Here is a 16,562-nt window from a genome sequence, read left to right as displayed (position 1 = left end):
TCCCCCTACAGTTCTACATTCTCCCCCTTTTCTAGTCCTCACTATTCTCAATGGGAGAAAAATCTCGTCATAGTTCATAAAATCCCCTCTGGATATTTATGGCGTATCTCTTATCCTATTTGTTTTCCACCAAAACCTTGTTTTGCCTTCTTCCCATCTGTGTTTTAAACTAAGCTCCTCCTTTATCCCACCTGAGATTACTAACTACTGCAGTCCCCTCAGGATTTATGTAAACAGACCCTTATAGCTGTATTCAGTATTTTTATACCTAAACTGCTATCATCAAATGGGCATATGGTTCTCTGTGAATGGACCAAAATTACTTTCTTTTACGTCTTCGCGTGATGCTTCACGTCACTAATGACGGTCTAGTGCAGCACACTAAGTTCACAATCTTTTCAATTAATGACATCTGTTTTTACGTGTCCTGACTCTTCTCTTCTCCCACTTACTAACCTCAATCCATGCATGCTTTCTTCTCTGTCTCTCCTCCCTGACTCTTTCCTCCCAGTTTCTGGTCTTCTGAAGTCTTTAGACCCTCTCACCTGGAAGACCTCAGGCTGGCCAGGTTGCTGTGCTGATGGCTGTTGAACATGTTGCTCATTAGAACTTGAACGATGATGCGACTGCTGGCCCTGCCACTGTGGCCAGACACCCACACCCTCTGCTGTCCGTGTCTGGAATTGTCCTGCAGTTTGTCCAGTCTCAGGAGCTAGAAATATAGCAAGGAAAAATAAACAACTTCAATCTGCCAACTCCACTAGAGAGGAGAAACGAGCACATAACTGCATGCAAATCATTAATTTTACCTAGATACCCTCTGTCCTTTCTATTTCAAACCCTAGTCCCGAATTTATTTTTCTTCTCTAGGTAGAGTCTTTTCTACAGGATCCTTTGCTCATTCAGACTAAATGTGCATATTATTACATTTATAATACTTTACATGCTTTTTGTTACACATGCTAATAAAGTCCTTTTCACGCGGGTAGGTTTTCAATTCCAAATGGACTGTCACCATGCATTTCCCTATAATTAGGTCAGTACAGCCAGGACAAAAGCAAACTATTTTAACCACTAAATCCTTTCTCCTTTGTGATGTGATTTTCCTGTTACCCTGACTCTGGTGTGAACTCACCAAAGTTGGATCCACGATTGGTGAGACTAGGATAGGCAGCTGCACCAGGTGATGCAGTGGAAGCACCAGGAAGGGACATGGGGCTGAAAGAAGATGGAGTCTGAAAGCTGCCTACACCAAATTGGGAAGAACGAGTCTTAGCTGTAGCCTGGGTAACCACTTGCTAAAAGAAAGAAAGGGGTAGAGAGTAAACAGAACATTAACATTATTGCACAGACCATTCCTATGGGAGTTAACCCTCTGTCAATCATTGGATTCTTCGGAGCCAACCTCATTACTTATTTCCCATTGCACATTTCTTCCAATTAACTCCCAGTTTCCTTTGACACTAATTTTAGGCACTTGTGATGAAGTGTAAAAAGCAAAGAACTATGCGATTAGTAAAAGTATACACATTTAGAGTTGAGAATTAAAACGAAAATGACATAAATGAAAGCATTTTATAAACTGTAAATCTATACAAAAACTAGAGGCATTAATAATAGTATAGCATTATATAAAGAGAAAAACACACTTTGTATCATTTTATTATTCAATCTGCACCGCATTTGTTTGTTCCTAATGATATCTTTTTTTTTTTTTGGTAACTAAACATTTTCCTCACTATAATAGTAATGCATACGCATCATGGGATATCTTCAAAATGAAGGAAAATAAAAAGGAAATAATCATCCATAATCCTACCACCAAAGACACATGGTTAACATTTTTGGATAATTTCTTCCAGTTTTCATTTATGTATTTTTTTATAAAATGAGGTTATATCATGTATAATAATTCTAGAGTTTTATTTCTGATTTTGGCTTTTTATTTAAAATATTACTTATGCAAAATAAGTATACAGCAACATATAAAAGGATATTAGCTTTAGCCTTAACATATATATACACATATATATTCTACGAGGATTTTTCAACACAATTCCTGCTCCCAATAAGATAAAAATTGGAAGACAGAGGATGGCAGGGCGGTCAAGAAAAGACGTTTAAGATAGACAATAATTTTACATATGGAAAAAGCCTAACCAACCAAACAAACAATAAATACAAGGGACAGACAGATGAGAAGGTTTACCTGGGCAGAGAAGCCTGGGCGGGTGCTAGGGGTCCAAGCTGGGGCTGCTCCCTGGGTAGGATTGGAGTGGCGGGAAATCTGGGCCAACATCTGCCCTGCGGAAGTTGATGGCTGGACAATGGTTACAGGAGGGGCCAGACCACTATTTCTAGGAGTGAACAAATAGTGAGGTAAGGATGAAAAAGGTGCATTTATCACAGAATCTAGGAATCACAGGACAATCTAGTGCTATCTCTAGATTCCCTCGACTCCCTGGGGGTTAAGGAAAACTTGATAACAGAATCTGGAAAAGACGAAGAAGACTGACAGTCACACACTGATCAGGACACACAGAGATGGAACCTGGAACACGGCAGCAGGACAGGTGCAAAGAAAACAGAGGAAGAAAAGCAAGCTCGTCTCATCTGAGGCCAACAAGTTCCACTGCTTTGTGTGAGATAACCAGAGAAAGCTAGGCAAGAATAAAACCTGGATTCAGTAACTGAATCCCTCAGTTGCCCTGTAAAGCAGCACACACATACGGGGCTCACCTGAAATTCTCTGCCGGCCGGGGGGTAGGAGGGAATGTGTTGCCCTGGGAGAATAGCTGTTGGGTGGCAGGGACAGTGCTGGAGGAGATGCCTTTACTCTGATCTGTGGACCAAAAGGAGTTGGGGGAGGGCCAGTCAAGGGGCTGTAGTATATTAGTTCAGCAAGTTCCTATTTATTCACGAGGTATTAGGGTTAAGTGGAAATACGCTGGGAGACTACTGACTGGGCAGCTGCAGGCCCATCAATAAATGATCAAAATAAGAATTTAAAATGAGAATAAGGAAAAAACATACCCGTACTGATGTTGGAGTAGATTTCTGAAAATCTTGGATCTCTATCTTGGGCAAACAGACTCTCTGACTTCTCAAGGGGCTTGCTGTGTTCTGGCCCTGTGGTTGTCACAGGCTGAACAGAAACCTGTGGAATGTAATGATAAAAATAACCATGAAAGTTTAACATGACAATTCAATAATTCGAAAATTCATATAAAGATACACATACACTTTAACTGGCTCTAGGGGACACTTCTTAAAGAAATGTTCACCATCCTTTAAAGACGACATACTAACCTGGGAATGATTGTAGCTGGTTAGTCCATCTCTTCCTGGTACCACATCCAATTCTGTTTGCTGCTGCTGCTGCCTACATGTTAAAGGCAAGTAAAAAGAAAAATAGGGGGAAAAAAAGTTATTTTAAAAAGGATCTGGGGAAAGGGCTTAAAACAAACAAAAAAGTGTGACTGCAGACTGCCACTCCCCAGGCTAGTCACTGCTCAATAAAGAATTGTTCCACCATTTCTCACCTGGGTGCCAGCTGCCCTGAGCCCATCTCCAGGGATAAATTAGCTGTGGGACCTAGCTGTGGCCTCTGGATTGTGTTTGACAGTGAAGGCCGTGGTTCCTGGCTAGAGTTCCTGGGAAAATGAAGAGTAGAGACAACAAAGAAAAAAAAAAGCATCTGACTCTGTACAAAAGATACTACAGATTCACTGATACATGGGGTAATCACTGATAAATTCCCCTTTAAAGCCCAATCCCTATGATACCTGTAACCTCAGATTCAGCAAATAATTCGCACTATAAACAACATGATACAAATAGAAACTATGTCCTACAGCCAAGAGTTCATCCTGTTTGGGCTCTAACTCCTTCCAGGTATTCAATACCTAGTAGTTGTGGATGTGTGTATGTGTATGTTGCATATCCATATATTGTGTTTAAAAAAAGCATAAGTAAAAAAACTGATGAAAGTACACACTGAAACATTAACAAAGACTATTTCTTGATGGTGAGAATTTTTTTCCTTTTCTTTACTATTTTCAATACTTTCCAAATTTTCTACAAAGAATATTAATTACAAAATAAAATATTAAGAATTAATTAAAATTAACTATAGTAGGAAGAACTGTAGTATGCAAAAATGGGAAAAGCCATTATTTCCAGAAACAACTTCTTAAAAAGACTTAAACATTTCAAAATTTAAGCAAAAGAGAAACACAAAACAGCTGTTCAGAAATATAAAGATGTAAAAAAAAAACAAACTATAATGACCTGAGTCCTAAGTTAATGAAAATTTATAACTGAATCTACTGTTATACTAAATTAATTAACAAAAAATTAAACTTCATGAGCCCTAAAAATTGAATTAGAGGATACAGAGACTCAATGTTGTCACCAAGTATTATTCACACTTGATAATTATTTCTAATCAGATCTTCAGAAGTGGGTTCAAGGCCAATTCTACACAGAAAGATTAAATGGAAAAGAAGTACCTTGACAACTGACACCCACTAGGTACAATAAAAAAAGACAGCAAGAATGTGGAGAGGCTGAACTCGCATACACTGCTGATGAGAAAAGTACAGCACTGCTGCTCAGAATGCAAACTGGTACAGCAGCTTTGGAAAACAATTTGGGAGTTTCTCAAAAGATTAAGCATAGAGTTACCATGTGACCCAGCAATTCTGGGCTGTGCTTAGTCACTCAGTCATGTTCAACTCTTTGCGATCCCATGGATTATAGTCCGCCAGGCTCCTTTGTGCATGGGGATTCTCCAGGCAAGAATACTGGAGTGAGTTGCCATGCCCTCCTCCAGGGGATCTTCCCAGCCCAGGGATCAAACCCAAGTCTCCTGCATTGCAGGTGGATTGTTTACCATCTGAACCACCAGGGAAGGCCAAGAATACTGGAGTGGGTAGAATATTCCTTCTCCAGGGGATCTTCCCAACCCAGGAATCAAACCGGGGTTTCCTGCATTGTAGGCAGATTCTTTACCAGCTGAGCCAGTATATACCCAAGAGAATAACATATCCACACAAAAAGTTGTACACAGATGTTTACAGCAGCGTTCTTAGTATCCAAAAAATGTAAACAACTCAATATCCACCAACCAATGAACGGATAAACAAAAATGTGTTTCCATGTATAAGAAATGTCTAGATCAGGCAAATTTAGAGAGACGCAGAATAGATTAAGTTACACAGGGCTTGAGGAAGATACTGTTAATTAGTATAGGATTTCTTTGGGGGTAATAGCTATTTTGTGTGTGCTAATACCCACACAGCCCTGTGACATACTAAAAAAATTATACCCTTTAAATGAGTAAACTTTATGGTATATGAAATCTATTTTAAAAAACTCTTACAAAGCTGAGAAAAAGTTCAAACAGAAAACAATGAAAGACTAGAGAAAGAGAAACTAATAGTCAATATAGCTATGCTCTAAAGCAAACTATGGTCCACAGGCCAAATCCAGTCCACTGCCCGTTTCTGTAAATAAAAGTTTACTGGAAAACAGCCATCTTTATTCATTTCATTTGTCTAGAACTGTTTTTGTACTACAAGAGCAGAGTTGAGAAGCTGCAATAGAGACTGTATGTCCCACAATGCTGAAATATTTACTATCTGTTCTCTTAGGAAAGTTTGCAGACACCCGTTCTAGAAAAAAAAAAATTTGCCAGACTAGAACAATAAACTGATGTATAAAACAAAATTGAAATACAGTTGACCTTTGAACAATTCAGGGTTAGGGGCACTGACTCTCCAAGTAGTCAAAAATCCGAGTATAACTTATATAGTCAGCCCTCCATATGGGGTTCATGTAGTACTATATTATTTACTACTGAAAAAATTCTGTGTATAAGTGGACCATTGCAGTTCAAACTCATGTTCAAAGGTCAACTGACCAAACTCTTCACATGTCAGAATCTAGTCTCTAAGTTATTGTTTGCTAAAATTCTACTCTACTAGTGTAAATCAACTATATTCCTACAAAAAATTAAAATTTTTTTAATTCTACCTGGATGAACTACCCCAAATTCTAAGCAGTTGGCAGATGCGCAACTAATGGTATTTATTACTACAAAAGTAGAAGGAAGAGGTAGGTAACCAAGCAGACTTGGCCCATGAGAAATTCCAACACTGGAAAAGTTCTTTAAGGTACATACTTCACATTGGTGTTGGTACAGATGATGTACTCAATTTCATCTGAGTAAGGGTTCTGGAAAGTAAAAGAGCTGGTTCTCATCCAGAGCCATTCTCGGTTCTTAGACCGAAACCGGAACATGACAGACAGCACCTGGCCTTTTAACTTCACGACCTGAAAAAGTTTTCATGCTATCAGTTGAAACTCGCAAAAAAATTTTCTTTAGACATGTACAATCCTAGGATTCTTGTGTCACTGTCCTTGAAATAACAATATTTTGCAATGTTACTAACAAAACAACATGGGGAGTGAAACATTATTAAGCGACTAAATAATAAGGAGGTATATTTATCATGTTTCTTTTTAGAGTGCCAAGCTATCTGACCACTTTCACCAATGTCAAACAAGAATAACAATTATTTCCAGGAGAGAAAAGACTATGTTTCCCCACTTCCTTTGGAAAGTCCCTTAAAGATACACTGATCTAGCAAATTTACTAAAAATTTAGAAGTTTAATTACAGTGAACATAGCCTACATGCTGCCCCTCAATCCCAGTTTCTACCACTATGCCTGAGAATTTCTGTTTTCACAGCACACATGAAGGTTTCTATAAATAAAACCAAAATGGCTTTAGTTTTATTTTGCTTTTTAAAAGAAAGTAATTTTTTAATTATTTTCATTTCTGATCTCACAGAATAGAAAATAATCTTTTGAATCCTCCTCCTTTATAATAAAAATATTAGAAGCTAATATTTGTTTTGTATTTACTATATGCCAAGCCCTAGGCTATGTGTTTTTTCTTTTTTTAAGAACAAATTTACTTAACATCTAAAAAAATGTGATATGAACAACTGTTAAGTAATCTTTAACACTTTCATGTGCTCACTGAATAATACATACACAATGAATATTACATTTGTATACAAATCAAGTACTGGATTTGAAACCTGATTATGGCTGTACGTATCTACACCAACAGATTATAAGTTCAGTACTTCAAAATACCTACACTCTAAATTGCTTTTTAACCAAAAGTTAAGTGATAACATTTGTGTTTAAGTTGACAGAATAGTGGCAGTTACTGCTGATATTACAGTTTAAGAAATAATTATAACAGAAAATGGGATATATTTCACTTAACAATAATAAAATGGTACATTTTAAATACATAAATAAAACTTTAAAAAATCAAATGTGAAACAAAGTACAGCAAGAACCAAAATGGGAAGAAAACAAGGAAAACAAGTTTCATTAGAAATAGTAACTAAATTTATGTACTGAGAAGCAAAAAGAAATATAAATCCATCTAGACTTAAGAAATATCAAAATCTAGAAATCAGCAACTATTAAGCACCAACTAGTCTGCACAGTAAAAAGTACCTTTGCTTAGTACTCTAGTATCACAGCAGCAACTGATGTCAGAATAAAAACCTTGAGATCGCAGTGTGTCTGAATCACCCATTGCTTTGGAATAAAACACTTTTCTACAAGTGATAAAATGGTAGGAACTCTGTGGCCAAATGTGTCAGAATTATGAATTTCATAGATTTAAAATATACTGTACAATATCTTCTCACACTGCCAGAAGTCCATGTCCTTAGCTTTGAACAGTTTTAACAGAAGTCAGAATAGCTTTTCTAAGACTGCACATATAAGGCAATGTGATCCTTTTGCATGGATAAAAAATGCATGGATAAAAGTGATGCTGAAAAATCAGAAGACACTTTTTACTGCCATTGTCTGATTTCCTCTAGAAGTTGGGCTATGTGTTTTAAATGCTTTATCTTATTTGCCTACTGTATCAGTAAAAATACTATGCTGTGCTGTGCTTAGTCGCATCCGACTCTTTGCAACCTCATGGACTACAGCCCGCCAGGCACCTGTCTATGGGAATTCTCCAGGCAAGAATACTAGAGTGGGTTGCCATGCCCTCTTCCAGGGGACAAACCCAGGTCTCCCGCATTGCAGGTGGATTCTTTAATGACTGAACCACAAAGGAAGCCCAAGAATACTGGAGTGAGTAGTTTATCCCTTCTCCAGGGGATCTTTCTGACCCAGGAATCGAACTGAGGTCTCCTGCATTGCAGGTGGATTCTTTACCTGCTGAGCTACCAGGGAAACCCAGTAAAAACACTAGTGGGGCTTAAAGAGGGAAATTAACCCATCTAATATAAAGTAAGAGTACATCTAAAGCCAAGTCTGTCCTGAAATTAGAATTCACCAGATGTTTTCAGAATCTAGGGCCTAAAAAGTACAATTAAGAGTTAGCTTACAATTAAGAGTTAACTCTTACTTATCTATAGAAGAACTGTGAAATGAATTATTCAACTACTACCCACTGTTCAATTAAGTGCAGAATATTTTAAATACTTTAAAGATGGCCACTTTAATGTTGAGTAGCCAAAGCCAATGTACCTTGAACATTACATTATCCATAATTTCCAAGTACTGGTCCTTTCTGTTTCTTAAAAATACAAGTTAAGTATTAGTGTAAAACTGCAAGGCCTGCCATACTGCTCGATTAATCAGTACTCAATAAATATTTGTTGGATGAATGTAATAATATATATTAGACAAAAATATTATTCCAATTCAAACCAGGAAAAAAAGCTACCTGTTGGAAGCTGTCTCTTAGAAGCTGCTGGTCTTCAGGATGACAGAATTCTACAATATTCTTTCCTAAGAGTTCCTAAAAGAGGAAAAGAAAAGTAAGATCAACACTTTTATAATCACTTAACTTCCCTGGCCCACTAGGAGAGGAACTGGATTTAATTTCTCTTGCTTTTATCCTAGGATTATAGATTAGAGGGGAAAAAAACACACAAAAAAATGGAATCTGCTAAATAACTGACCTCTAGAGCAATTTTCTTTTTCAGGATATTGCACATTTATTTTAACTATACTTTTTACAGATTTGAGGTATAATTTACACTCATTCCAAGTGAATTTTATAATTTTAATTTAATGATCTATAATAAATTTATATAGTTATATAACCATTATCCCCAATTCAGTTTTAGAACATGTCCACTGCCCCTAAAATTTCCTTTCTGCCAGTCTGAGGTCAATCCCTGTGCCATCCACTGATCTGCTTTCTGCTTCTTTAGTTTAGCTTCTCTGTACAAATGAAATCATAGAACAGGCAGTCTTTTGGGTTTGGCTTCTTTCATTTAACCTAATATTTTAATGAAGTTCATCAGTGTTGTTCCAAATATCAATAGTATATCCTTTTTATTGCTTATAAGTATTCTCACATGGATATATCACAGTGTGTACCCATTCATTAGTTAAAGGACATTTAGGCTGTTTTCACTTTTTGGCTATTATAAATAAAACAGTCATGAACATCTGTGTATAAGACTTTCTGTGAACATATGCTTTCTTTCTCTTGGGTAAATACTTAGGAGTGGACCTGCTAATTTGTAGGGTAAGTGTGTGTTTAACTTTTTAAGAAACTGCTAAAATGTTTTTCCAAAGTAGTTTACCATTTTACTTACCTACCAACAATGTATGAAGGTTCTGTTTCTCCATGGTCTTGCCAATATTTTTTGATTATACCCTTTCTAATGGGATACAATGGAATCTCATTGTGATTTTAATGTGTATTTTCCTAATGACGAGCAACTTTTTATGTGCTATTCATATTTCTTCTTTGATGAAATGTCTATTCAAATCTTGTGCTCTTTTTTTTACCGGCTGGTTATCTTAATGAGCTTTAAGAGTTCTTCATATATTTTGGATACAAGTCTTTTTTCAGATAAATGATTTATAAATATTTTCTCCCAATTTGTAGCTAGTCTTTTCATTTTCTTAATGATATCCTTTTAGGAGGGCAAATTTTAACTTTTATGAAACCCAACTTATCAAATTTATTTTGTGAACCACGTTTTTAGTGTCATAAAAAAAAATCTTTGTCTAGGGAATTCCCTGGCAGTCTGGTGGGTAGGACTTGGTGTTTTCACTGCCATGGCCCAGGTTCAATTCTTGGTGGGGAGCACTAAGGTCCAACAGGCTGCACAGTGCAACAACAACAAAAAAGTCTTTGCCTAACCCAAGATCACAAAGATTTTCTCCTATTTTCTTCCAGAAGTTTTATAACTTTGGTTCTTACACCTTTACATCTTGGAGTTGATTTCTGTGTATGCTATGAGGTAACAGTCTAAGTTCTTTTTGTTTTATTCTGTTTTGCATGTGAATATCCAATTGTCCCATCCCCATCTACTGGAAAAGCTTCTTTTCCCCTTGAATTATCTTGATATCTTTGTTGAAAATTAGCTGATCAGTTGACCATAAATGTGAGAATAGACTCCATTCTGATCTACTGATCTAATCCCTACACCAACACCACACTGTCTTGGTAACAACAGTTTTACAACAGGTGCTGCATTAGGAAGTGTAAATGACTTTGTTCTTCTTTTTCAAGATCTCTTTTTCACCAGCTTCTTTACACAGCCACAGCCACAAGTCCCTCCTGGTGACTAGAATTTTGAAGTTTATATAACGACCTATTTCTCAATTCAGATATAGTTATATCTGGTCTGCAGAATGAGATATCTAAATAAATCATAATAACTAGTTCTAAAGTTACAGGAGATCCAACCAGTCCATTCTGAAGGAGATCAGCCCTGGGATTTCTTTGGAAGGAATGATGCTAAAGCTGAAACTCCAGTACTTTGGCCACCTCATGTGAAGAGTTGACTCACTGGAAAAGACTCTGATGCTGGGAGGGATTGGGGGCAGGAGGAGAAGGGGACGACAGAGGATGAGATGGCTGGATGGCATCACTGACTCGATGGACGTGAGTCTGAGTGAACTCCGGGAGTTGGTGATGGACAGGGAGGCCTGGCATGCTGCGATTCATGGGGTCACAAAGAGTCGGACACGACTGAGCGACTGATCTGATCTGATCTGAAAGTTACATATTTAATGGGTTACTATGCACCTAGATTGATTATATGAATTATCTAAAGGTGGCCATATCATTATAGCTAAAGTGCATCATTATCTGTATTAATATCATTAATAACAAAGAAATACATATTCATACCTGCTGCTCCCACTTCACAAGTCGTATTTTTCTAGCTCAGATGCTAACCTTGGTAGGAAGTTGAGATTATACTTAGCTATCAATAGAATAGGGTCATCTCATTTTCTGAGCTGGGGCTGCTATGTTTTGACTATCTCAGGAATTACATGAATGAATAATCTTAGCACATCCAAGGGAAAACAGAGGCCTAAATATCAGTGGTGTAACTACTCCAGCTCCTCACCTGTGGCTGGTAGCCAACAGTAGCCACACAGCGATGATCCACAAAAGTGAAGATTCCCTCAATATTGTGTCGAGAGATGAACTCTGTTGGTTGACAAACATTACTCATGTCTGTACAACTGGGAGAACTAGTTACCTGAAAGTAAAGAGATAAAAATGGGATAAAATTTGAGATAAAAATGAGATAAAGAGGGACACTATTCTTTACAGATGTACTTTCCATCAGGTTCCCAATTTTAGGATTCTGAACTGTCACAACTTATCCAGAAAGGAGAAAACGATAATCAGATAGGGCATGAGGCCTAGCTCCACTCCCATACATGTACTCTTCACTAACTGTGAAGAAAGATAAAAATTCATTCAACCCCAAACCCACCTACTTTCATTTAGCTAAGTTGTATTCATTATTCATATTGGAAAATTATTCTCCCAAGTAATCAAAAAACATCTGTTTTTGTAAGGAGAATCAAAATAATTCCACTTCCCTACTGTCAGTCATGAAATGAAAAATGAGAAGAACTCTCTTATATTGTATAGGAGCAAAAGAAATTAGTTGGAAATAGAAAATTTAGCACTGCAAAGCTAAAAGTATGAAAGAGAAAAAGACTTCTCTCTCTAAAAGATCTTTCACTGTCTTCAGTTTCTGCTAAATCTAACAGAAGCAATGTTAAGTGTGAATGCCATATTCCTCCAAATATTTGGAGATTTTCAGAATGCTTCATTTGTATTCAGAGAGTAAAAGAAAAAAATAACATGAACACATCCTGAAGATTTTCTCCCACTGAAAGGGGGTGATATATTAACCGATGCAGAAAATTCATACTTGCCTGCAGTCTGCCAATGGCCACTAGGCAAAACTTGCTCCCCTGGCCAGCTTCTGGGTCATCATCTGGAAGTGAGACACCTTCAAGAAGTTGAAGTTAGAAGGTTTAACATGTATCTCAAACACAATTGCCTTCAAAAATTAGATGTGTAAAGATTTAAAACACACACAGATATGATGAAACTAGGTATAAAACAACAAAGAGTGCTAAAAGATAAGAATAAAGGTAAATAACCAAAAGAACTTACCATATATATCAGGTACTGTTTTAAGTATTTTTATATATGTTAATTCATGTATTATACTCACATTAACTATAAAAAATTACAGAGCACAGGTCCTACACAAAATATTCCAAAAGATTAAGATGGCCAAACCAAATACATATGAAGACATTGTATTTGGTCACTCTGTGACCATATCATCGTTAAGAGAATAAATGTCTTGCCTAACCTGTGACTTTCAAATTAAGCAAACAACCAAAAATGAAATTAAACCAAACACCAACAGTTATCTTCTTTGGAAACGAGAGAAGCCAGGACTTTAATGTTTTATGTGGAAAGGGAAGACGGTTGCATTTTCCTGCTGCTCTTTGCATATTTATCTTCTTTTTACCAAGAAAAATAGTATTTCTTTGAAAGCTACATAGACATATAAAAGACCATATATATTGCAAATGTATCGTTTATACAGTATATAATCTAAAAAGTTCAAACATCATTACAACTTAAAATTAATTTATCTTAATTACATTTAACTACCATTTTGGGGGTGCCTACCATATGCCAGGCACTAGGCTAAGTTCTTTTCCTACATTAAACCTAATCCTCATAATAACTTTCTATGGGTTACATTATCTCCAGATTATAGATGAGGAAATTGAGGGTTTTTTAAGTCAAGTAACTTCCTAAGATACACCTCTAGTAAATAACATCAGAAACAAACCTAGGTTTTTACAAATTCAAAGTTTAACCTCTTACCAAAATACACTACCTTGCCTCTCTTAGCTGCTATCCCTCTAGAACCCCCCAATTTCCAGTCATACCTATCTAGCAGGGAGGTAATAAAGTTGCTAAGATTTGGAAATTCTGACCAGCCAGGTTAAAAAGCTGATCCTTGTACCCCAACCACTTTTCTCACATTCCCTTTTGACCTTTAGTTCCAGTAAAAGACACAGCCAATACTGAGTCATTTTCAAGTATGAGAAATCCATCTCCCTAACTGGAATAGAAAATCCATAATGGAAGAAGAGAGTCCACTTTTTCTCTCCTATCTTCTTACAGTTTGTACCAAAGCACATTTCATATGCAACAGGTATATGATAAATGTTAGCTAACTTTCTTGGACTCTGAGGAACTAGCTGCACCCAGAAAGAAATCACTATTCAACTTTCCTACCTGCTGGGGGCCAGGCCTTGATATAGCCTGTGCAGTGGACCACCACGAAATGAGGTTCCCCATCCTTCGCAGAGCCAAGTCCATTCCTAGAAAAATTACAGGTGTGAGGAAAAAACTTTACTCAGTATCATTTAAAAAGCAATGCTGGCTTAGTACCTTTAACTTTAGGCTATTGGGTGTTTAAATAACAGGATGAATATACTTGGACCTTTCCCACCCAAAAGTGACCACCATATTGTTTACCTTTGCCAAAGTAAAGCAACTGAAAGGTACTGCAGCAGGAAGAAAGCAGGTAAAGTGGGAGTGTAACTTCCTTAAACAGGATGAGCAAAAGATGCTTTAGAAGTTCAGGAAAAATAAAAATGTAACTGAGAAGTGAGGGATGAGGGTAAGGGCTGCTGAAGGAAGTACTATAGTAAGACAGTTGAAAATGTGATGATCTCTACAGGTACTTGACCATCCCTTTGTGTGTTTTTTTTTTTTTTTTTTTTTTTTTACTGCTTAAGATCTCACCTGCATCTGTTTCTCACAAAGCTCAGCCTATTCATGGAGACTGAATCCACAGAGCTATTGCCACACCTGTTTCAATGAACAGAGAGGTTAAAAGCAATTAAGATGCACTATCATTCACACAACTCGACAAAAAAAAAAAAAAAAACCCAATCGAAAAATGGGCAGATCTAAAGAGACATCTCTTCAAAGAAGAAATACAGATGGCCAACAGGTATGTGAAAAGTGGCTCAATATTGCTAATTAATAGAGAAATGCAAATCAAAACTATAATGAGGTACCACCTCAAACTGGTCAGAATGGCCATAATTAAAAAGTCTACAAATAAATGCTGGAGAGGATGTGGAGAAAGGGGAACCCCCCTCCACTGATGGGAGGAATTCAAGTTGATGTAGCCACTGTGGAAAACAGTATGGAGGTTCCTCAGAATACTAAAAACAGAATTACCATATGATCCAGCAAAATTGTAATTAAAAAAGATAAATGTATTCCTATGTTCATAGCAGCACTACTCACAATAGCCAAGACATGGGAGCAACCTAAATGTCCATCTACAGATGAGTGGGTAAACAAGATGTGGTACATATATAAAATGGAATACTGTTCAGCCAAAAAAAAAGAATCCCATCTGCAGCAACATGGATGAATCTAGATATTATCATACCAAGTGAAGTAAGAAAAAGAAAGGCAAATAACATATGATATCACTTCTATGTGGAATCTAAAATAGGATCCAAGTGACCTATCTATGAAACAGAATCAGGGAAACAGAGAGTAGACAGCGGGCTGCAAGGGGGGCAAAGGTGGGAGAGGTTTGGATTGGGAGTCTGAGATAAGCTGATGCAAACTGGAATATATAGAATGGATAAACAAAAGGTCCTACTGAATGACACAGGGAACTATATTCAATATTCTGTGATAAACCATAATGGAAAAGAATATGAAAAAGAATGTATACATAAATATATATATAGCTGAGTCCCTTTGCTGTTCAGCAGTAATTACTACAATACTGTAATTCAACCATGTTTCAATAAAAAAATAAATTAAGGAAAAAAAGCTGTACTATCAAAGAAGTTTTCATCATTTAACAGCCAGATAATAGGCTCTGGATACAACTTGACACAGAAAATTGGCAACAATGCTCCTAACAATGAAAGATAAAGAAGTCAGGTTTGGTATTTCTAAAACTTGTTAACTGTCTCAGAGTTTTTAAGTCAAAATGTTCTATATGCTCTACAAATGGAGATATTCTCTACATCAGGAGTTAGTACACTTTTTCTGTAAATAACCAGACAGTAAATATTTTCAGCTCTGTGGGCCAAACAATTTGTTACAACTAGTCGACTCTGCTATTAACAGTATGAAAGCAGCCAGACAGTATGTCAATAAATGGGCATGGCTATGTTCCAATAAAGCTTTATTTACAAAGAGAGTTGCAGTTTGTAGACTCCAGCACTATGCTGCAACAAAATCTATTTGCTGTATTTTGTTATTATCTAGGACTTGCCAGATGGCACGAGTGGTAAAGAACCTGCCTACCAATGCAGGAGACTTAAAGAGATGCTGGTCCGATCTCTGGGTTCAGAAGACCCCTGGAGGAGAGGCGCCTGGAGGGCTACAGTCCATAGGATCATAGAGTCAGACACGACTAAAGTGACTTAGCACGCACACAATCACGTTATTATTTACCTTGCTCCTCCGTATGTCATTGCAATAGCCATGTCCACATATTGGGACACTCTCTCCCATTCTCACTACTTTCTTTAATAATAAATAAAACATACACAGAATTTTATGAGTCATGCACTATTCTAAGCATCTTTTAAAAATTTATTTATTTTGGTGTGCTGGGTCTTCATTGCTACACGTGGGCTTTTTCTCTAGTTGCAGCAAGTGGGCTTTTCATTACAGCGGCTTCTCTTGTTGAGGAGCATGGGTTCTAGGCAGTAGTTGTGGCACGAAGGCTTAGTTACTCTGAGGCCTGTGGGATCTTCCCAGACCGGGGATCGAATCTGTGTCCCCTGCACTGGCAGGTGGATTCTTAACCACTGGACCACCAGAGAAGTCCTAAGCATCTTTATATATATTTATTCATCTAATCTTCATAACAACTTTATGAGGCTGATATAACTCCCAATATTAGGTGAAGAAGTAAAAACACAAGGCAGTCATTTAATCCATTCAAGGTCAGAAGATAAGTGATAAATCCAGTAGTCTGGGTCTAGAAGCTACTCCAAATAACTAAGCCAAATAATACTGAATTTTGTAACACCCCCAGGAAACCTTTCTTAATGTCCTATTCATCACTTCTAATAAGCATCCTCTCAACAGTCAATTTCCATTACACAATCTGAATTTATTTTGTGACACGAAGAGATGTTTTCTCTACCTGTGATG

The 16,562-nt window shown here is 37.0% G+C and overlaps 1 protein-coding gene across 2 annotated transcripts in view; it reads right to left on the bottom strand.

Moving 5' to 3' along the window:
- Positions 1-16,562, bottom strand: part of ARNT (aryl hydrocarbon receptor nuclear translocator) — a 68,418-nt gene that overhangs the window by 2,191 nt on the left and 49,665 nt on the right. For both annotated transcript variants that reach the window (XM_055584356.1, XM_055584357.1), the window contains 13 exons: positions 14,166-14,231; positions 13,653-13,738; positions 12,260-12,336; positions 11,434-11,568; positions 8,778-8,852; positions 6,185-6,336; positions 3,543-3,653; positions 3,310-3,382; positions 3,034-3,157; positions 2,740-2,842; positions 2,210-2,357; positions 1,136-1,298; positions 546-712 (listed from right to left, as the gene is read on the bottom strand). In XM_055584356.1, the coding sequence (XP_055440331.1) occupies positions 546-712; positions 1,136-1,298; positions 2,210-2,357; positions 2,740-2,842; positions 3,034-3,157; positions 3,310-3,382; positions 3,543-3,653; positions 6,185-6,336; positions 8,778-8,852; positions 11,434-11,568; positions 12,260-12,336; positions 13,653-13,738; positions 14,166-14,231 (1,480 nt within the window). The remainder of the gene's footprint in view (positions 1-545; positions 713-1,135; positions 1,299-2,209; positions 2,358-2,739; positions 2,843-3,033; positions 3,158-3,309; positions 3,383-3,542; positions 3,654-6,184; positions 6,337-8,777; positions 8,853-11,433; positions 11,569-12,259; positions 12,337-13,652; positions 13,739-14,165; positions 14,232-16,562) is intronic.

The sequence above is a fragment of the Bubalus kerabau genome, chromosome 6 (genome assembly GCF_029407905.1).
Source record: "Bubalus kerabau isolate K-KA32 ecotype Philippines breed swamp buffalo chromosome 6, PCC_UOA_SB_1v2, whole genome shotgun sequence".
Lineage (NCBI taxonomy): Eukaryota > Metazoa > Chordata > Mammalia > Artiodactyla > Bovidae > Bubalus > Bubalus kerabau.
This window is presented reverse-complemented; position numbering and strand designations above follow the sequence as displayed.